This window comes from Rattus norvegicus, chromosome 7, assembly GCF_036323735.1.
Source record: "Rattus norvegicus strain BN/NHsdMcwi chromosome 7, GRCr8, whole genome shotgun sequence".
Taxonomy (NCBI): domain Eukaryota; kingdom Metazoa; phylum Chordata; class Mammalia; order Rodentia; family Muridae; genus Rattus; species Rattus norvegicus.
Genome location: NC_086025.1, coordinates 23,062,941 through 23,085,690, shown reverse-complemented (window position 1 = coordinate 23,085,690; position 22,750 = coordinate 23,062,941). Strand labels below are relative to the sequence as shown.

Genomic DNA, 22,750 nt, shown 5'->3' with positions numbered 1-22,750 from the left:
GCGTAGTGCATATACACACAGGCAGGCAAACACTAATACACACAAAATAAAAATGAATCCTTTAAAGACATCCTTGCTAAATCAGTGAGTCCCGAATGGGTAAAAGTGATATACTTTGCTATTAAATGAGCTGCTCGCATATAATCAAAAAGCAAAACAAAAATGGGGCTAGAAAGATGGCTCCGCAGTTAAGAGCAACTTGCTACTCATCCAGAAGACTCAGGTTCAAGCCCTACCACCCACAGGAAGGCTCGCTACCATCTACAGCTTCAATCTTACGGCATTTGATGCTCTCTTCTGTTGGAGTGCTGGTGTTGCAAGGATGAGGTCACACCTGACTTTATAGACAGATCCAGGTACCACACCCAAGGCTTTGTGTACACAACAAGTGCTCTAACCAAGCCACAGCCTCAGCCCTGTACCAGATTGCTTTCCATCAATATCTGATCAATTCACTTAGCGTGAAACGCTTCCTCGAAACCACAATAAACTAAAAAGGACTGGGCCAGTGAGACAGCTCAGCAGGTTATCTGAGTTCAACCACCCAGAACCCACATAAAGGTAGGAGAGAACCAACTCCCAAAGGTCATCCTTTGACCTCCATACAATAAATACAAAGTCTCAAAAAAAGTTTCCTAAAGTGAAGGACCAACTCACTAACTAGGAAGTTTTCCTACAAAGGCCAGTCTCAACCAGCTCTCCTCCCCCACCCCCCTCGGTACTAGCTGTACTGTACCATGCAGTAGTTGACCTAGTAAAATAAGACCACGGCCTTCCAGGACCCGCTGGTGTGAAGAAGACACACTGAAGGAAACAGTCCTTTAACCAACCAACATGTGCTTGGGAAATTATAAAATTGTCAGAAAGGTTTTTCTCCCCTCTTCCCTTCCCTACGACATATACGGTCAGTACAGAAAGGACAGTGTGATTTCACTGACCATGCATGAGGGCAGAAGGACTGCAGCCAGCATTGAGCTCCGAAGGCAGCTTATCTTACCAGTCCCTTAGCCCAAGAGAGCCAGGCACTTCCCTCCACTGTGAAGCAGGCGGAGTACAGCCAGGACCAAGAGAGATGGACAAGCCAGACAGCCACACTGTCACAGGGATGACATCACATGTCACGGTATTTTTTAAAGACATAGACACAAAAGGAAAATCAGAATAGCTTTGTGATTCAGCCATTCAAAAGTTAGTAGCCATAAAGGCAAGCCGATGCCAAGTAGGGCTATCCACAAAGGATCCCAAGGCTGTCAATGTCTGCACCACCTGCTCCAGGGAAGGGTTGAAAGTTACAATGTAGGATGTTTGTCCTCAAGTCCTTCCCTATCGCTACTATGATGTCAAGGACCAGAGAACTAGCAACAATAGCCACCTAAACAAAGGACCACTTCTAAAGAAAGGATTGTGCTACTTGTAAAATGCCAAGAAAGGTACAAACACAATAGGAAAACCCGCATCCTACTGTCTAGCTGAGAAATAAAAGCTGCTCTCCAGCCTCGCCCCTACCTGACACCTCCCCCCTCACTTTGGTTTATCATTTCTGAGTTACTCCAGACTTCTGCCTCCAGGCAGACATGTAATCTGCAGCATTACTGTGTTTAAGATCACCTTTAATTAGCATCTATCCATAATCTGAGTCCAACACTTAGGGTGGTAGGGCAGAAGGACCATGAGTTTGAAGCCAGTTTATGCTACGGAAAAACCAAACAACAACAAAAAAAAAAAACCTCAACTTGCCAAGAACCTTGCCTGGATAGAAGAAAGATACCTATCTAGCTCGCTCTCTCTCTCTCTCTCTCTCTCTCTCTCTCTCTCTCTCTCTCTCCCTCCCTCCCTCCCTCTCTCTCTGTGTGTGTGTGTGTCTGTCTGTCTGTCTGTCTTGCACTCTCTCTCTCTCTTTCTCTCTCTGTCTCTCTCTCCCTCCCTCCTCTGTGTGTGTGTGTGTGTGTGTGTGTATGTGTGTGTGGTGTGTGTGTGGTGTGTGTGTGTGGTATGTGTGTGTGTGTGTGTGTGGTGTGTGTGTGTGTATGTGTGTATGTGTGTGTGTGGTGTGTGTATGTGTGTGTGGTGTGTGTGTGTGTGTGTGTGTGTGTGTGTGTGTGTGTGTCTCATCTGAACTCAGAGCTTGCTCTTCCTATATCTAGGTAGTTTTCTTCCTACACATTCTGCCTTTACAGTGAGTTGGGGGAACCCTGCTCCCCAGTTTACATGACAAGCTCTTTACCCACTGAACCATCTCTCCAACTTAAGGATTGATCTGTAGTTTGGCTTTTGCTGCTGAGGGCCAAGATTCTCTGAAACCACTGTGAAGGTAGCTGAATGATCTACCATTTAATACACGGAATTAGGGTTGGGGATGTGGCTCGGTTGAGAGTGCTTGCCCAGCATGCACAAAGCTCCAAGCGCAAGCCTCATGGCCACATAAAACCAGCCAACAAAGAAATACTGTGATGCCAGCACAAAAAGGAGACACAAAAATCAGGAGTTCAAGGCCCTTCTTGGCTGCCTTGAAAGTTCAAGAGCAGTGGAGGCTATAAGAAACCCAAACCAAAAAAAAAAAAAAAAAAAAAAAAAACCTAAAACTATCTGGGGTTAATTTGTTTCTTTTGCTAATCCTGAGAAGTGTAGAGAAGATGACAAAATAGTAAGGGAGATTAAATGGTAATTCTGATACCAGCCTTTGAAGACAAAAAATTAAATTTTAAAAATCAGTATTTTTCAACCTTGGTGGCGTTGGCTCATTTGAGACGCCTGTCTATAAACATTGCTGGGCTGGAGATCTTGTACAACGCTTACATAACGTGTACAAAGCCCTGGGTTAGATCCCCAACACTGACAATCCGGCTAGGCACAAACAGTCTCTATACTGAGCTATGTGTGTCTGTACCACCCATGATGAGTCTTTTTTACATGTTTGGAATAACAGAAAACCAAACCAGCATTGGGGCGTGAGGAGAAAAGATTCAGGAAACCAATGAGGTCACATATAAAACAGCTTGTGCGTGTACAATTGCCAAGTGTAATTTAATAGTGCAAACATGCCTATTTACCTAAGGACAGAGTACAAAGATTCTGCAGACTCTTAAACAGACGCCTACCTCCATATTCTGCCATTCTCAAGTGCAGAAGAGAGCACATTTCCAGATGGACCACGAAGCATCAGCCACTGTTAGTAACATGCCTTCCAACTAAACGAATGATTAGAAATGCCAAAGTACAGAACCCCAAAATAGAGTTAGTAACACAAAAATGGGGCTTCAAGGTCAAATTTCTCCAGGAAGCAAGATACTGACATCCTTTCTCTTGGAGACACAGGACTTTCAGAGCTGGTACTGAAAAGCCCAGCTGCTAAAAAAAAAATTTTTTCACCCTACATTTCGACAGCCCCATCTCTCAGAAGATTGGGGAGCAGTCTGAGGAATGTGAGTCTAATTGAAAACTATCAAAGGGTATCTCTCTAACCAACTGCAACACTTTAAGGAAGGCACGTGTCATTACTTACTGTGGAGCACTTTAGGTATGGTGAGAACTATCTTGGTGTCCAATGCTGACTTTGTAATGTTCTGCTTGCAACAATATTCCTGCTAAGTACCTAAGTCGTGTGTGTGTGTGTGTGTGTGTGTGTGTGTGTGTGTGTGTGTGTGTGTGCCCACATACAGTATATGCCTTCATGCACTCGTTTGTGGGTGCATGACCAATGTGCACTCGTGCAGAGGCCAGAGGAGAACATCGGGTGTCTTCTACACTTTCTGCCTTACTGCCTGCTGACAGCCTCCCTCACTAAACCCACAGCTCTCTGGGCTTTGGATTTGTTTTTTTTGTTTTGTTTGTTGTTGTTGTTGTTGTTGTTGTTGTTGTTGTTGTTGTTGTTTTTTAGCAAACCTGTCTGGTCAGTAAGCCCCAATAATCCTCTATCTCCCCACCTGCTAGCTGGTGGCTCAGAGAGGTGCCACTGTGCCCAGCTTTCGGGTGGGTTCTAGGGACTAAAACTCAAACCCCATGCTTGCAGGAAAGGGAAGTTAGTTCCTTCCCAGCCCTCACAAATGTCAAATTTCTTATGGATTATCAATTTCTTTCAACCCAGAACTTTGACTAAACCCTGCCACATCTCTGAATAAAGCCCATAGCACTCTACAGTAACTCACAGCTTACCTTCTTCCACTATGACCTCACCAAAGGGGCATATATTCTAATGAGCCCAGCTCTCAGATTAACTCCTTTAAAAAGAAAGAGAGAAAGAGGGAAGAGGGAAGGAGGGAAGAAAGGAGGGAGGAAGGGAAGGAGAAGGGGGCTTGGAACAGAAGCCGACTGTAGGCTTTATAGAAGCTACAAGTTTCTCTGTATATCCAAAGCTGACTTGAAAATTTGGTTTTTTTAATAAATTTTAATTAAAATAGAGAGAAACAGGGACTGGGGAAGAGTGCATTATAACAAAGCCTAAAATCATACCCCTTGCCTGGCAGGCATTTGAAGGGCTTGGCCTGAAACCACTGTTGTGATTAAAAAAGGAATCAAGTGACCAGAAAATAAGATTCTTTTGTCAGAATCAAACAGTAGGAAAGTAAAACCATTTTATCCTGAGGGGATTACTGGGGAGTGGGGCTCCTGTGTGCGCATGCGCGCAACACACACACACACACACACACACACACACACACACACACACACACACGTCAGTCAGCCAGTCAGTCAGTCAGTCAGTCAGTCATCTATGCAGCTGTCAGTAGCTGACCCTTATCCCTCTACCAGACTCCATATCCATGTAAGGCTGCTCCACGGTTTGGCACAGGCAGGCAGGTGAACGGATACTGAGAATCAACAACCTTAAAACCCACTGGTGGATACTGAGTGACGGCTCACATGGGCACGGATTGGAGGAGAGTAGAGAAGAGGAGGACCCAAACGAGACAAAGAGGCAAAGCCAGATTAAAGTCCCCGAGTTTTCAGAGGTGACATAGAAACTACTTGTGAATGTGCGTGGGGAGTGGGGAGGACCTGCACACCATGTATCTGCATAGGTAGTAGCATCTGCAGGGGATGGGCTCAGGCTAAAAATGCTACATTAGGGCCAGGTGCAGTGGTGAAGAACTTTAATTTCAGAACCAGATAGAAGCAGTTAGATCTCTGTGAGTTCCAGATTAGCCTGGTTTACAAAGCAGAGTTCCCGGACAGCTGGGGCTGTACAGAAAGACCCTGCCTCAAAGTAAACAAACAAATAAACAAATAAATAAATAAGGAAGAGGAGAGGCAGGAGGAGGGGGGAGGAGGGGGAGGAGAGGGGAGGGAGAAAGGAAGAGGAGGAGAAAGGGGAGGGGGAGAGGAGAAGGAGGAGGGAGGGGAGGGGGAGAGGAGGAGGGAGGGAAAGGAGGAGGGGGAGAGGAAGAGGAGGAGGGAGGGGAAGGAGGAGGGGGAGAGGAGGAGGAGGAGGAGGAGGAGGAGGAGGAGGAGGAGGAGGAGTACACATACCCCAAGTCAGTACTACCCATACCCCATTTTCCAGACGGGTAAACAAGCTTCAGGACCTCTCTAGTTCTCACAGGCCACAAGGGGCAAATCCTGTCCAAAATAGCAGGGTGAAAGCAATTTTACCTCTAGTTTCTTCTAAAACTAAACATGCAATTACCCTTCAACCTTCAGAGACTGGCTTCCCCCACACACACACTCCACAGTGTAACTCTCTAAAATATACATTTTTTTTTGTATGTTAGATGAATGGTACTCTCCTTTTTATTGCTAAGTACTGTAGTTCCACAGTAGGCACATACCACAACACTGAATCATTTACCCATAGTTCACTCCTCAAAAGGACGTGTGTGGATTGCTCCAATCCCACAGCCAAACGGGTATGAATACTGTATAGGGAGTTTTATACTTCATTCTTTCCATACATGTCAGAATATTTTTCAACTAAAAATATAGTTGAGCTGTGCGTATTGGCACACACCCTTAATCCAAGCACTCAGGAAAGAGGCAGGTGATCTCTCTGAGTTCCAAGCCCATCAGGTCTACAGAGTGAGTTCCAGGACAGCCAGGACTACACAGTGTCGAAAAAAACAAAAACAAAAAGACAGGAATAGTGAGTAGCTCATGTCTCTAACGCCAGCGCTTCAAAGACTGAGGCAGAAGGATTGCTTCAAGTTTAAAGTTACCTTGAAACCCTGTCACAAAAGACCAAAAAGAAAGAGGAGAAGCAAGAGGGAAGAGGGACAGAGCCCTGACATGACACATTTGCCAGGAACGGTGGCTCCCTGCTGGGAAGATAGATAACACAGGAGACTCATAACTCAAAGGCCTGGGATACACAGCCCCTCTCAAAACACTTGCCTGGCCAAAAACAATAAGTCACTCTTTCAAAGCATTGCAGACAACTCTGAATGTGCTGTGAAGATCATTCCAAATAGGTTTTGCTGCACTTAAACACAGACATGTGGCCAAAGATGCAAAAGGAAATCCTACAAAAATGTTCCCTCACCAACCCCCTCCTCCTGTACCAACCTCCCCAAACCACCCCCCTTCCAAAATCAGTATTAAATCCAGCGTGTCCTCTGATAACAGCTTCAGTGTCTACACGTCACCGGCCCTTTACTCCAGGTTCCAAACGTTTGACTGCTAGGAAGACGCACAAAGCAACAGACAAGACAATGGATTCCCCACCCTGGGTCAAAACCAGTTTTTGTTTAGGCCTCTTGCTTGCACTCGAGTCTCGAGTCTCGCCCTTCCCGTCTACATAATGGACATGACCCCCTCCTCTGGAGGCTGAGGGAGATTTAGGAACTATATCAATACCTGTTACAATTATCATCTGGTTCCTCTCTCCAGTACTTCTCGATTCCCTAACAGCCGAGTGAAGCTCATTCTCTGTTCACCTGGCCACAGGAACCCTTGCCCTCGCAGAGGGCCGTGGATAACCAGACCACCCTCCCCTTTCAAACAGAACATTTCACCTACTCCACCCTGCAAAAGGGAGAACCGCTCAGCCTCCTGACTCGCTCGCCTGCGCTGGAGCCTGTCTAGGACAGCGCGGCAGCAAGCCGGGCTGCTACTATCGCTCCCAGAGCCAATGACAAGACCTAACGGTGTTCCTACCGACGCCCTTGGAACCCTCGCGGCGGCCCAGAGCACATCCGATGCACACTCCTGGTTTAACAATCTCCAGGTATGAAATAGCTTCCCCAGCGGGGGAAAGAGAAGCAAGAGTTGCGAAGTTTTAGAGTCGCCTCCCCCGCGGGAGTAGCGCGACGGAGGTAGGGTGCGGGGGACCCGAGGGGTCCTCGAGTAGGCTGCCCAAGCTGGGGCGCGCACTCACCGTCCGTGCTCCTCTTCGCCTCGTGGTAGCGCGCCCACAGGTAGCTTTTCATGTCCACAGCAGCCGGGGCAGCCGGGGCAGTGCACAGGCGCCGAGCGCAGTCCGCGGGCGGTCGTCCTCGAGCCACAGCCCCGCTGCCGCTTCGCAGCCCCGCCACCGCCCTCGCCCCGACCCCGCGGGCCGCCGCTGCCACCGTGGCCATGCTGCCACTAGGCTGCCAGAGACATGGACAGCCAGCGTCAGGAGGCTCCCGGACGCACGCCGGCAGTTCCTACGTCTGAGCAAGTGGCAGCGCGGCCCAGGCACCACCCACTTCGGGGCGGGGCCTGGGCGGGGCCGGGGGCGAGGCTGGAGAGGTGGGCGGGTTCTAGACGGAAGCGGGAGGCGGGGTCAAGGATTAGGCTTGGAGCAGCGGGGTGGGTGGGGCCTGGGCTGGGCTGGGGCGGGGCCTGGTTGGGTCGAATGATGCCCCGACTGAGTAAGGAACATGGTCTAGAGAGAATGAGTGGAACCATCTCGATTGCGTCAGAGGCAGAGGCAAGGACCGGGCCTGGGAAGACAAAGCCGGGGACACGGGGTAGTCAAAGGCTGGGGTCAGGTGTGGGTCTGTGGAAATAGAGACCCGATCTGGGTTGAGTCAGAGGCGGAGTCAAGGGCAAGGCCTTAGAGAAACCGTGTGGGGCGGGGCCGTAGGTGCCAGGGCACAGCGCCCGGTCTGCTGCGGTCACTTCCTGACCCGTGAGGCGTGGGGGTGGTGCTGAGGCCACACAAACCAGGATGATTCATCTCCGACCCTATCGCTGCCCGTAAGACTCTGCTGTACCTTCCTCTTGCCTTCCGTGGCGGGCTCCCAATTCTGATTCACCATCTCTAGTCCCTGTCTCTGGAATGAGACCCACTTTCCGTGTCAATGGCTTCTGCAGGTTATCTCCTGGATCTCAGGTGTCGTGAGACCCACCTTGGGCCGATCCAAGAGCTGCCCTTTAAAAAGTTGCTAGGCCGAGATCCCGCACAAGGTTTAAAGTCGTCTCAAGATCCTGCCCCTGAAGACTCCAATAAATGTAAATTTCCTTTACAGTGCACTGCCTCTGGAAAGCCGGGTCCCGACCGCCAGAGAGGTCCTCTGGACCTGATTATTAGTTTCCTGCTCACAGCACGTTTGGTACCTGCTCCACTCATCTGCTTAACTGCACTTGTTCCGTACGTTGGAGCTCCACTAATAGCCAACAAACAGTAGCCGCCCTACCAGCTGCCATTTCTATATGCACTGAGTCAGATTTGGCTCCTGCAGGACTTTCTATCACCCACCCAAGACCTGCATGAGAAGCACTGGGTCCCAAGGAATTCCCAAAGTACCCCATGGTGACCACTGAGTAGAGGGGTATAGTGGGAACGCCTGGGATGATGAAATAGCCCGGACACAGTGTGAGACAAGCCCAGGCGTCAGAAGATTCTTAAGTTGTGGGCTGAAGGAGTCAGATGTTTTCTTGGAAGATGATGACACCTGAGCTAGTTCCTGACCGATAATGAAAACCATTAATAGAAAGCTGGCTGTGTGTTTTATCTCATACACTTTCCCCAACTGTCTTGAAAGCACCATGTGTCTCCTGTATACATAATGAAACTGAGGTACAACAGAGGTGAGGCTGCTTGCCTAAAGTCACAGAGCTGAGTCCCCTCTTCTATTGGGTGGTAGGGATGAGGGTAACTAGAAAGTAATCCTTAACTTGTTACAGGTTAATGTTTTACGAGTCACTGATAAAAGGGAGGATAATAAAATGTGCAAATAGATATGTTATCAAATCCATGGGCTCTGATAATTAATGCTGCCTTTATGACTTGAGAGCATTTCCCTTCCTATCTTATTTATGCTAATAAAAAGTTTTGGTGATAACCATCAGTTTTACCTAGGTGAATTTTTAATTCAAAATATACTATAGAAATGTTTCTAAAAATTACGATTGGTAAGAGTGCCTCTATATATTTTTCTTAGCAGTATAGGACTCTGTGGAATCAAGGTTGTTGTACCTATCATAGAAATGTAGATCACGTAAAGCCTTCTCTTTTGGCTGGAGAGAAGGCTCAGAGGTTAAGAGCACTGACTGCTCTTCCAGAGGTCCTGAGTTCAAATCCTAGCAACCACATGGTGGCTCACAACCATCTGTAATGGGATCTGATGCCCTCTTCTGGTGTGTCTACAGTGTAGTCATATATAATAAATAAATAAATAAGTCTTTAAAAAAAAAACCTGCTCTTTTTTTAGCTAAAATCAGATACAACATTATAAGGGGCTGAGAAAACCGAATCCCCAGACCCGGATAGTGACCACTCCCTGAAGAGTTAAAAGAAAAGATCTGATAAAAAAAAAATCCAAAATACGTTTCAGGGAAATGGCTTGGTCTGTTTAGAGCTTTCATGTATGCACCAGCACTGCTATAAAAATACAGGGGTGACAGCCTGTGCCTCGGCACAAAGAACGGGGGACAGGAAGATGCCTGGTGCTGACCGACTGCCAGGCTAGTCCAGGTTCAGTGAGACCTTGTCTCGAAAGATAACGGGAAAAGGCATAAGGAGGACACTGACGTCCTCTGGCCTACACACAAACACGTGTATGTACACATGTATCACACGCACATACACCTTCTGAGAGAGATGAGAGCAACTCAAAGTACAAAACAGCCCAACATTACTTTTATTCCTTGTCAAAGTCATGTGAGGTCTTCAGCATTTTTGTTTCGATTTGAGATCTTCTTGGGAAGACTGACTTCTGAGGAGTGAAGCAGTAGTGCGGAGTGTGAAAGAGCCACTTTTCTGACACCAGTTCGGATATGGACTTCCAGGGATTGTCTGCACTAAGAGGTGCTCGCAGCGGTTGACGGTAAATCGAATTGATCAGGCTCCTTCCGCTCCCCAACTCAGCAGAAAAAACCCTCTGCCTTGAGAGTCTCACCGAACCGTTCTTGTCAATGAGGGAGTACGTCTTCAGGGGATAGACTCCCTTCTTCCTTGGAGGTTGCTTTCTTAGACTATTCCGTATTTGTGAATTTTGGGCCTTTTCCTCGGCAGACATGGACAGAATTGGGGTCAGGGTCTTCTTTCCTCTGCCGGGAAAATATTTTGCTTTATCTGAAACCAGAGAAGGCTCTGTGCTTTTAGCTCTCTGAAACCTATGTATATTCATACACATTGCAGTGTTCACTGTGTCAGAACTCTGGGCGCTGTGGAAGTTTAATTTAGGCAAGTTCTCCCACAATGAAAAGCCACAGCTAGAACCTTCAGGATAAAGCTGGTTCATGCCTTGAGGCCAGGACCTCCTGCCCCGGGACCTCTGGATTTCCCTCAGAAGGCTGCAAAAGATCAGAACGTGTCAAGTGGCTGTAATAGTAACACAAATAATTGAAAAGTCTGCTTCTTTCTGAGACATGCAAAAGAAACTCACTGTAGTATTCCCTCGATGGAGGCGTGGGAAGGCCCCAGGTGAGCTGCCCTTAAATCAAGTGACCTGTACAAATAGCTGACCGCCTCCATTGTGGCATGATGGCAGAAGTCACCTGACAACAGCTGGCCCGCTGGAGACATGGGGAGAGAGAACGCGAGAATTTTTTTCAGCACTAACTTTATACATTTAAAAGCTTTATAAGGCCGGCATTGTAGCACCACCTGTCATAATACCCTGCCAAAGACATGTCGCCTTCATCTCACGTGAGGAAATGGCCAGGTAGCAATGAAAGGATACTAGGTCTGAGTAGAAGGGACAGAAGCTGACTGGGCACTCTTCTGAAAAGAAGATGTTGATGCTAAGAGATAAGGAAGTGATGACAAAAAAAGGAAGGAGAGAAGGGGGAAAGATGGGAGGGATCAACGATGTATGCTAAAAGAGACAAATAAGTAGAACCCAAGCCCTCACCTAGATCTGGAGAGCAGCTCAGTCGAAGGGTGCCTGCCCAGCATGTGCCAGGCCATGCATTCCATTCTAACACACACACACACACACACACACACACATGCACATACTCACACACACGTACACACACACTCACACACACGCACACACATACACACACATACACATACACACACACATACACACATGTACACATGCACACACCACACACATACACTCACACACATGTACACACACACAGACACACACGTACATATGCACACACACACACCATACACACACACAGACACACACGCACACACACACATACACACACATACACATACACACACACATACACATGCACACACCACACACACACACCATATACACACACACACACTCACACACACCACACACGCACACAGACACACACACACCACACATACACACAGACACACACACACACACACACACACACTCACACACAAAGTAGGATGTTCTGGGATTGAAACCCTAGAAACTATAACTGATATTACTACTCCACTACAGGAAATAGAGTATGTGGAGGGTACTGACTATTGGCCTATTCAACCAATCTTACATCCCAGTTCAGTTTCCTAACTTGATTATTGTATTGTGGTTGCACTGTCTTGGTACCTCAAAGACATGCTTGGAAATAGACAGAGACACAACTGTCGTATCTGCAACCAACGTTCAATGATTCAGACAAGTGTGTGCACTTGTGTTTGTGCATGCGTGCATGTGTAAAGAATACAAATGCAGCACTGGTGAATGGTACAGTGCTTCATTACACCATTCTCAAAATTTTATAGGTTTAACATTTTTCCCAAGCCAGAAATAAGGAAAAGAACCTTTGTCATCAGGTACCAGTGTCAATATTAATTCTCTGAAGTATGTTAAAGATCAAAATAGATTCTTTTAAAGTCTGATTTTAAGGTGGTGTTCATTTATCCATTTTGTCTATTTTCAGAACTGCTGGGGGTTTGGGGAATGCGGGGGTGAGACAGGGTTTCTCTGTGTAGCCCTGGCTGTCCTGGAACTTGCTCTGTAGACCAGGCTAGTCTCACAGAGCTCCATCACCTGCCTCTGCCTCCTGAGTGCTGGGATTAAAGGTGTACACCGCCACCACCCAGCTAGAACTGTGATTTAAGGGCTGATTGTCTCAGTTACAAATGCACTGCTAGATTGGTCCAGCAGGACACTGACCCAGACCTGGGATAGACTGACCGCTGAGGATATGAGGGCTTCAAATTCGGACATACAACCAGGTGCCTGCGCTAATAACAAGGTACACAATGGTAGTTACCATCTGTCTGCTAATCCGATAAGGGGGATACCAGCATCATCTGTCTTCCCCCCCCCCTTTTTTTTTCACAGTACACATATGCCTATGGCTCAAACATGAAAATGTGCCCAAGTATGAAGTATAAAGCTCTCCCTCCCCTGGGCCTCTATAAACAGTGCCACGGGTTTCCAGGGCCTTTAAACAATGTTCAATGATGTGCACTCATCATATCTCTTAGACATGGCCTAGTTCATGGCAGAACCACCCAGCCTGCCGGATGGCTGACTAGGTTCCTCACTGGACTGGAAGGAGCATCCCTGACCCCTACTTCCATTCCTTCTCCCCCCAGGCGTGCCGCATGAGTCATACTGCCCACTGCCTTATCTAGAGATCTAATGGAGGCTTTGGGGAGGTTGTCTGTAGCCATCTGTCCTCGGTTTGGAACTCTCCCATGATTCCCTGTGATGTTTCCAGCTGCCCTAGCAAGATCACTGAGTTACTCGGTTGTGATGGCTAAGCCCCAGGGGCTTTAACTGCCCTTAAAAGGAAAAATGGGGAGACGCAGAACATCGTATAGCTGGTGAGGCAGAACCCACAGGAAGAGAGTCTCTGCCCTCCCACCCATCTCCAGATCCTGCAGAGAGACTGTTGTTCTGGAAGCTCTTTGAGAGGTGCTACAGAACTGAATTTTGACTAGAGCAGCTTCCACTGATGCCTGGCCCTTCTTCCAAGGCCCTTCCCCTATGGCCCAGGGCAGATCTGTAACCACAGTTTTGACCTTGGTGTATTCTTTCCTGCAACCTGATTCTTCTCGGTCAGCAGGTACGCTTTCTGCCTTGGCCTGACTGCAGAGCTCAGCCTGGAGCTGGTACTGGCTGGCTTAGTCTGGTCAGTCCTCCAGACCCAGGGGGAAGACAACCCATCAGTGAATGTGAATTACTGAGGAATGCCTGGGCCCTCGCCCATAGCCAATTTGTGTTCTCGGTGCTTGTTTCTGCTGGTTGCTTTCTCTCTTGAAATCACTGTAATAGCCCGGTGGGCAGACAGTATTACCCCCTTCTGGGCAAAGAGGCAACTGAGACAGTGATGCCCACAAGCCCAGAAAACAGTGCAACTGGGGTTCTCAGTCCCACGATTCCAGCAAGAAAGAGAACACTGTTCCCCAGGCTGTGCTTATTCCTTAGGGAATTCAAAATAATCATCACCTGGCTAGAGAGGTGGCTCAGGGGACAAAGACACATGTCACCAAGCCTGATGACCCGAGTCTGACTCCCAAGACCAACATGGTGGAGGGAGAGAACTGACTCATGCAAGTTGACCTCTGACCCCCCACAGAGCCATGATATTCACACCCCACTCACACAAATAAACAAATAAATAAATAGATTAAAAATGCATTAAAGTAATATTACTAGGGAGAAACCTGTGTGTGGTATCTGTAAGGAGACCCTTACTAGGGTCCTTCCCTTCCTCCACACAACCTGCTGTCCATCACCCCGGACACAGTACATGCCTGTAGCTAGCAGCTCTTCTTCACGGGTACACTTCTGTTTCCAGACAGCCATGGGCTAGCATGATCCAGAGTCAGCCGGGTTGGTCATTCTAATTAAGTAACTTGATTAAATACAAAATAACAGATAAGTCTTGGAATTGAAAAAAAATGACATAAATCCCATTTGTCTCCATTTAAGGACCAGGTCTGATTTTGAAAAGAAGTCCATGAGGCCCCAGCTCCAGGAATAGACATAAGTCCCAGAAACTAGGCCATAAACCAGCTCCAGGGACAGACCATAAAATCCAAACCATGGTCATAAAATCCCCTCCCAAAGAACAGCCTGGAGAGAACCACAAGAATAGGGAAATATCTTATCCCTGGATGCCTGTCTGTGCTCAGCAGTCTGAGCTCATCCTATAGTTAAACGTTCAGGACATAGGAATGCAGACCACAGACCACCTGGCACAAACCAATCAGAGGCCGACCCCTGTGACCTCCCCAGCACCCACCAATGAAATTTTAGATTACCTAACCCGCTCTCTAAATATGGAAGTAACATAGTAGCCAACCAAAGTGATACAAAATCACAACTTTAGCCCCTACCAATCACATTAGAGATTACATAATCATTCTAGAGAGTTCCCTGCATGCCTTTCTGGGGTCCCCATTTTGGAGAATGATTGACCCCCGCATGCTGGTTGTTTCTGAAGAATAAACGTTCTTTGCTTTTGTAAACCATCTGAGTCTGGGGTCTTCCTTGGGCGCTTTTCAGATGCTTACAGAATGAACAGGAATTGTTATCTGTGAAAACTAGACCAAATGCTTTAGAAAAATCTAGACCCGTGAGATGCTAAAGCAGTTTCAGTGTGGCTAGGTCTGAGCAGGCAAGACAACCATAAAAGACACCAAGTGGCAGGCTCAGAGGACCTGGCACAGAACCTAAACCACAGTTGCCCTCACGCTTCAGAAACCCAGGCTAATGTGTGGGTCACGTGTTTCAAGAAAGACACCATCCACTTCCAACCCAAGGCTCCACTCTTAGAAGGGGACAGAGACCTAATGCAGCTTTTAAAGATTTGGGGAATGTTTGGTTTCTGACTCAGGGACAAGGGACTGAGGCTTCAACTGGGCTTACACACTCCTACCCCAAGATGGTCCCACAACCCGGACAAGCAGTAAAACATCCAGCTCTTCCCGGGCTTGGCTGACTTCCAGTTTTTTGCCCCCATTCAGCAGAGAGGATGATTACTGTGCCCTACTCTAACTCGAGCTCCAGAGGGTTCAATGCTGTCTTATAGACTCTGAAGGCATGTGCACGGTCCCAAACGTAAAGACATAATTGAAATAATAAATAAATAAATAAATAAATAAATAAATAAATAAATAAATAAATAACTGACATAAGGGAGGTGAGAACTGGTAGATATTTTAGCAGTGACATTTGGGGAGTGATAGTGTGATGTGTATGTGCTACATGCACTTATGTGCACACACATGTTCATTTATAGTCAACCAAAGGCAGGGATGTTTGGTTTCTGACCCAGAGACAAGGGACTGAGGTGCATATTTCACATACCAAAGCAGGCTTGGCTTCCAGGCTCTCCCAGCATCCCTCAGTCTCTACCTGGCATACCCTGCCCCCAACCATGAGTTTACCAGCCCAAGGGCTGGGCTGCCCTTCCCCCAGAGGCTCTTCTCTATAATCCAGACATTTTGATCTCTCTCTCTTCTCTTCTGTCTGTGCGTGCACACTCTTTCTCTCCTTCTCCCCTACCCCTGTCTTCCCATGGTAGCCTCCCTGGACTAGGTCCTCAGGGCCAGTGAACTTGTCTGCCCAAGAGCAGCTTCCCAATAAAACTGTCTTTAATATAATCTAACCTGGCTGGAATTGACTCATTTCACTGGCAGCTGAGAGATAACCTCTCAGGGAAGAGAGGACATTTATACCTAAGTCAAAACCAGAAGGTAAGGGTTGTTACTTACTAACTTTTGGATCAAAGGATCAACTTCTGTTAGTAGAAGGTTCTGGCTGAGGTGAGAATTTTGAAATTAAATAGGGAAGAGACTGTCTCTACCCTGCTGAGACTTTCCCACTGGCACCATTGAAGTCTTCCTTCTGAACTTGACTGAGAAGGCTGGCATTTCCTTTTAAAGAGAAGCCCAGGGAGAGAGAGGTAACACTGTGTTCACCTGTCATTTGCATCTAAAATAAACTGCTGGGTACAGAGTGCTCAGCGTCCCCGCAGTGGGAAAAGAAAGGCTATTGTAGATTCTGTTCTCCCACGAAATGGTTTCTCAGTAGCAAATTGACAGCAGTCATCGAGGACCAGCAATGAGGTTGCTGCGGCCAGTGCGAGCTTGGAACAGAGATCACGGAAGGCCTCACAGCATAGCTGCCATTCCTACTGCAAAAATCTCTGGGATCTACAGCTGAGGTTTGCACTGAGTTATGAAGGATTACTGAACGAAAGACACTCGACTTGGTACTAAGTGCCCCACAGATGACAAGATACAAGATGAAGGATCCGCCACCTTCCTAGGACATTTCAACACATAAATGCTACCATTATAGTCTCATGCATAAAACTTTGTGATTAGAACTTAAATCTCGGGGGCTGGAGAGATGTCTCAGTGGTTAAGAGCACCGACTGCCCTTCCAGAGGTCCTGAGTTCAAATCCCAGCAACCACATGGTAGCTCACAACCATCTGTAAATGAGATCTGATGTCCTCTTTTCCTGTGCCCAAAGACAGCTGCATTGTATTCATATATAATAAATAAATAAATCTTTAAAAAGAACTTAAATCTCTCTTAATTATCAAACCTCCCCTCTTCTCATAACCCAGTGAGGACTAAACTATATTCAACCGTTGACCTACCTGAACAATAACCCAAGAAGGAAGATGTCAAGACACTCAAACTAGCTACCTAACACATACTCTAGGGGCTGGAGAGATGGCTCAGCGGTTAAGAGCACTGGTTGCCCTTCCACAGGTCCTGAGTTCAATTCCCAGCACCCACATGGCGGCTCACAACCATGTGTAATGAGATCTGATGCCCTCTTCTGGCCTGCAGACTACATGCAAACAGAGTACTCATAGGTATAAAAAATAAATCTTTTTTAAAAATTATCTGGAAAGTCAACTAAAAATAATTGATTTCAGGGTAGAGAGATAGCTCAGGGGTTAAGAGCACTGACTGCTCTTCCAAAGGTCCTGAGTTCAAGTCCCAGCAACCACATGGTGGCTCACAACCATCTGTAATGAGATCTGATGCCCTCTTCCGGTATGTCTGAGGACAGCAACGGTGTACTCAAATAAATAAACGAATCTTTGAAAAAAATAATTGCTTTCAACGGGGGAAAGAATTATTAGAGTTGTTTCAGTACATTAGCTTAGAGCAGCCCCATCATTTCAACGGGATAACCCAGGGCACACTGTGTAAAATACCCGCCGATTTTCTGGTTTTACCCATGGCCCTTCATACAGCTAGCATGCTGACAGAAAGAACAAACACTAAGTCCCCTGCCCCTGGGAATTCTCGGTCTGTCTGAGATGTTAAAAAAGCACACAATGGAAACGAGTGATGGAAAGGGTCCTGGAACTCTGTGGTGGCTCTGACCCAAAGTTGTAACTAAGGACATTGGAGATCCCACTGAAGGCTCTTCCTAACCCTTACTGTCCTGGCTTTCAGTTGCTCTGAAGGTAACATCACAAACCCTTGCCCTAGCTGGGGAGAAATTTGAGCAGTGAGACTCTCTCATACCCTCCCCCTGCCCCTTCCCCACTTCTCCTGCACACCAGCTCTAGAGACCTTCTCAGTTCCTGCCAGCCTCCGATAACATCGTAACTATTGCCCAGTCCTCCTACTCCTGGACCTTCCTTAACCCGCAACTTCTCATTCTGCAACTCCAGCCCCCCAACAGCACTCCTTCAGGAGCGCCACCTGCCTGCCCCATCCGCCAGAGGAGGCAGAGTCCCCTGGAGCACTTGGATTTTCCCAGACTGCCCTTAAGGTGTTCAATATTACTACAGCATTGTGTCAACCGCAGTCTCCAGGTAGCCCTGCACCACTTAAGTCAAACATGTGCTTAGTTCTCTCATAAGGTGAGCTCAGCTGAAGGCACGGTTGGTCTGTATCTTGGTCCACGCTGTCTCCCCAGCAACAAAAACAGAGATTGAGATGTAAAGGGCACAGTCAATATTTGTGGAATGAATTATTAGTAATAACTGGACAATTGAAGGAACTGAGAAGAATATAAAAAGTAATATCCAAATCCTCTTAGTAGCCAATATTGCTTTTCTTTTTGATTTTTTTTTTTTACACAGGGCTTCACTTATGTGCCCTGTGACCTCAAACTCCCTAAGGAACTGAGGACGACCTTGGACCTCAGGTGTATACTGACTGAGTTTACGCAGGGCTGGGGATAGAACCCAGAGCTTCTAGCACGCAACATCCCCCATCCCTACACTTGCTTTTCTAAAGAGAGAAGGTAAATCAGAACTAGCTAAGGTATTTCCTCCCTTATGTATGAGCTTGCTTGGTAAATGCAGTGGTGGGAAAGAGAAATCAAGTCTTCTCCTATTAGAAAAAGGTGCACATGGAGCTGGAGACGTGGCTCAGTGGTTAAGAGCACTTGTGGCTCTACCAGAGGACCCAGGTTCAATTCCCAGCACTCACAGGGCAGCTCACAATGTCTGTGACTCACACTCACATAGGCATGCATGCAGACAGACATGAATGCACATGAAATATAAATAAAATTATTGGAAAAAAGAATAAAAGATGCAAACTGGAATAACGATAATAATAATAACAACAAGTAAATACTCAACTTAAGGTAATAAGAACTGTGTTAAGTACCAGGCTAAGAGAATATGAAATGGGTAGGGAGGTTTAAAAAAGAAAGGGCTGGGGTAAAGTTATAGAAGATGGCTGGGAATTCTTCCCTGGGACATTGTTGGACAATCCCACAAAAAAAAAATCCAGTTATATTGCTCATGTCTGGTGGTGACATCAACGGGTGACACACCTGCCTTTCACTCAGGTGTGGTCCTTACTGTCCCCTCCACTGGACACAGAGCTGGTGCCTAGGCAAGAGACCAGTGCTGACAAGGTCCTGCCAATAGGACAGTCACATGAACAGACTTCTCTTACAGAGTTTCCTGTCACATAGGCTTGCTCCTTATGCATAAGTCTGGTAACAAACATCTTACTGCACAGTTACATTTTGATCTGTTAGTACAGCGTATGTCACTCTCGACCTAAGACCGTTTCTCTGACGTTACCTTTCTACAGGGTTTCCATACGAAGGTTCTGGCACTCAGTCCAGCCAAACACGCACTTTCATTCCACCTTACTAAACAGGACTTATGTTAATGAGAATGTCAAAGCATTTTCCTCGTTAACTTTGCCTCTTAAACCAGGCTTGGTTATATAGGCCTTTAGTCCCAGCACTCAAGAAGCAGAGGCAGGGGCTGGGGATTTAGCTCAGTGGTAGAGCGCTTGCCTAGCAAGCACAAGGCCCTGGGTTCGGTCCCCAGCTCTGAAAAAAAGAAAAAGAAAAAAAAGAAGCAGAGGCAGATGCAAGTGAGTGTGAGTTTGAGGCTAGCCTGGTCTACAGAATGAGTTCCAGGATGGCCAGGGGTTACACAAAGAAACCCTATTTCAAAAAAAAAAAAAAAAAAAAAAAAAAAAAAGCAAACAAGCAAAAAAATTTTTTTTCTCTTCTTTTTCTTTCGGTTTTTCAAGACAAGGTCTCTCTGTATACCCCTGTCTGTCCTGGAACTCACTCTGTAGACCAGGCTGGCCTCAAACCCAGAGATCCACTTGTCACTACCGCCCAAATGCAGGGACTAAAGACATGCGCCACCACTGCCCAGCTAAAACCTTAGTCTCTTACTGTTCCCCATGAGATTACAATCAAGGAGACCTGAGGGTCAACTTCTGAACATACACTGGCTATTGAAGTGTCTTGGGCTCTTACGCCAAACCATCAATCTTGCTGACGCACATGACGAAGCTCCCAAGAGCTCTTTGGATAATTTCCTGTCTATCTTCTTCCTCAGTCATTTCCTAACACCCAGGAGGAATTACACCGCAGTTAACAGCAGACTCGCATTTTGTATGATAGATTTTCCCTCGCTCCCACAGCGGGCTCTAAGGATGCCAGCCATCATCACACTATCTCACTTCTGGATCTGTGTGTCAGCCAACCTCCTCTGAGGCACTCATCACTCCTTTTGTCAGTTTGGAGCAGGTAGTCTGTGCCCCAACCCACTGCCTTTGCAGGAGGGGGTGAGAAAGTAGGAATTAGAGCCATGATAGACTCGGTGATAAAGTTGGGGATGTTCCAAGATGGCTGGCTTCTTCCTTACCCTTTTAAAAGGGACTTATTGGCCTGTTCTACCAAGAGGGTCCCCTACTGGTGGGCTGGCTATGTAAGTTCAAGGTCAGATCAGAACACATCTATCTGCACGACAGTTGTGGGCCACTCAGCCGGCATCCTTTCTTCAAACAGGACAAACCCTAAGTAGGGGAGGAAGACCCTTCGGAGACTTTAAAAGCTCCCAGCCCTAAAAAAGAGGCCGAGCTGTGGCCGCCTAAGTCATCATCATGTCCCCTGCCCCACCCCCATGTTCTATGTGTGTGTGTATGGAGGGGTGTGTGTGTGTGGGTGTGCTGTGTGTCTCTGTGTGCCTGCTATATGTGTGTCTTCCCTCAACCCCAATAAAAGCCTTTCTTCGGTTGCCGGAGAAAAAGAAAAAGAAACTGGATCACACCACACTGAAAATAGACTTCAGACTGAACCATTTTGTCTAGACTTACTTCAGGAATCATAAAACCTCTGCACATGACACCATTACACATGCCTACCTACTTTCTGAAGTAAGCTAGAGACCCAGACTGTCATAGAACAGACCTTGTGGAGAAATCAATACCAAGTCCTTTCCCAAACATTTTCTTCATCTTTCACATCTGCATTTTTTAGCTTTAGATAAAAAACTTCACCAGCCTCAGCCTATCAGCTCTATGGGGGTGAGGTACTATTTGCTCATGTGCACACATACCCCTAAATACACACACAAACCCTAAACACACACACACACACACACACCTCTAAACACACACACAAATGCACACACACGTGCACTCGCACACACATACACACATCAAAGTCTACCCACTGAACACATCTTCTGCTGTTCATACAGGTACTTTTGGCCTTTTTTCTCTTCGACAAGTAGAAGAGTGAGTGCGATCATTTTTGCTGCTTTTTTAAAGCAAAGAATGAAAAGCGCCATGGAAAATAATCTTTTTCTTTGGGGGGTTAGGGATGGCTGATGGGGTCTCATGAAGGGAGGGCAAATACTCCTCCACCACTGGACTGCACAGCCAGAGGCCCTGGGTTTGCTTGCCTGCCTGCCTGCCTGCCTGCCCGCTCCCTCTGGAGACCAGCTCTCGCTGTGTACTTCACACTGTCCTCCAGTCCCATCCTGGAAATGCTGGGAGTACAGTAATGCACCACCATCCCAGGCTGGGAAAGCATGGAAGGGAAACAGACCCCAACAAACACTGAAGGAGCAGGACCAGCAAGATGGCGTGGGGGTGTGGTGATTTGAATAAGGACGCCTCCCACAGGCTCCCATATTTGAATGCTTGGTCCCCAGTCGTTACAACTGTCTGGTAGGATTAGGAGGTGTGGCCTTGTTAGATGAGGTGTGTCCCTGGGGATGGGATTTGACATTTCAAAAGTCCATACCAGGCCAGTCTCCTCCTCTTCCCCCTCTCCCTCCTCCTCTCCCTTCTCCTCTTCCTCCTCCTCCTCCCCTCCTCTCCCTCCTCCTCTTCCTCCTCATCTTCCTCTTCCTCCTCCCCTCCTCTCCCTCCTCCTCTTCCTCCTCCTCCTCCCCTCCTCTCCCTCCTCCTCTTCCTCCTCCTCCTCCCCTCCTCTCCCTCCTCCTCTTCCTCCTCTTCCTCCTCCTCCTCCCCTCCTCTCCCTCCTCCTCTTCCTCCTCTTCCTCCTCTTCCTCCTCATCTTCCTCTTCCTCCTCCCCTCCTCTCCCTCCTCCTCTTCCTCCTCCTCTTCCTCCTCCTCCTCCCCTCCTCTCCCTCCTCCTCTTCCTCCTCTTCCTCCTCTTCCTCCTCATCTTCCTCTTCCTCTTCCCCTCCTCTCCCTCCTCCTCTTCCTCCTCATCTTCCTCTTCCTCCTCCCCTCCTCTCCCTCCTCCTCTTCCTCCTCATCTTCCTCTTCCTCCTCCCCTCCTCTCCCTCCTCCTCTTCCTCCTCCTCCCCTCCTCTCCCTCTTCCTCTCCCTCCTCCTCCTCCTCTCCCTCCTCCTCTCCCTCCTCTCCCTCCTCCTCTCCCTCCTCCTCTTCCTCCTCTTCCTCCTCCTCCCCTCCTCTTCTTCCTCCTCTTCCTCTTCCTCCTCCCCTCCTCTTCCTCCTCCCCTTCTCCTCCTCCTCTTCCCCCTCTTCTTCCTCCTCCCCCTCCTCTTCCTCCTCCCCCTTCTCTTCCTCCTCTTCCTCCTCTTTCTCCTCTTCCTCCTCCTTTTTTCTCTCTCTCTCATTCTCTTTCTCCCCCTCCTCTCTCTCTCTCCCCCCTCCTCTCTCTCTCTCCCCCCTCCTCTCTCTCTCTCTCTCTCTCTCTCCCCCCTCCTCTCTCTTTCTCTCTCTCCCTCCCCCCTCCTCCATCCTCCCTCTCTCTGCCTCCAACTTGAAAATCAGAGGTAAGCTCTCAGCTACAACTCCAACACCAT

The 22,750-nt window shown here is 47.6% G+C and overlaps 2 protein-coding genes across 11 annotated transcripts in view; both read right to left on the bottom strand.

The window, feature by feature from the left end:
• The window catches only part of Nt5dc3 (5'-nucleotidase domain containing 3), a 56,822-nt gene extending 49,209 nt beyond the window's left edge, over window positions 1-7,613 (bottom strand). For both annotated transcript variants that reach the window (XR_005486729.2, NM_001134887.3), the window contains exon 1: window positions 7,307-7,613. Coding sequence is in view for 1 of the 2 variants with exons in the window: in NM_001134887.3 (NP_001128359.1) it covers window positions 7,307-7,508 (202 nt within the window). In the remaining variant the exon portion in view is untranslated. The remainder of the gene's footprint in view (window positions 1-7,306) is intronic.
• Window positions 7,614-9,975: 2,362 nt separating this feature from the next.
• Window positions 9,976-22,750, bottom strand: part of Ttc41 (tetratricopeptide repeat domain 41) — a 63,277-nt gene continuing 50,502 nt past the window's right edge. For 8 of the 9 annotated variants that reach the window (XM_039079430.2, XM_063263760.1, XM_039079429.2 and 5 more), the window contains exons 15-16: window positions 10,746-10,875; window positions 9,976-10,653 (exon numbers count right to left, since the gene is read on the bottom strand). In XM_039079430.2, coding sequence (XP_038935358.1) covers window positions 9,999-10,653; window positions 10,746-10,875 — 785 coding nt within the window. In that variant the 3' untranslated portion in view covers window positions 9,976-9,998. The remainder of the gene's footprint in view (window positions 10,654-10,745; window positions 10,876-22,750) is intronic. The other variant, NM_001170605.1, reaches the window with a different exon arrangement.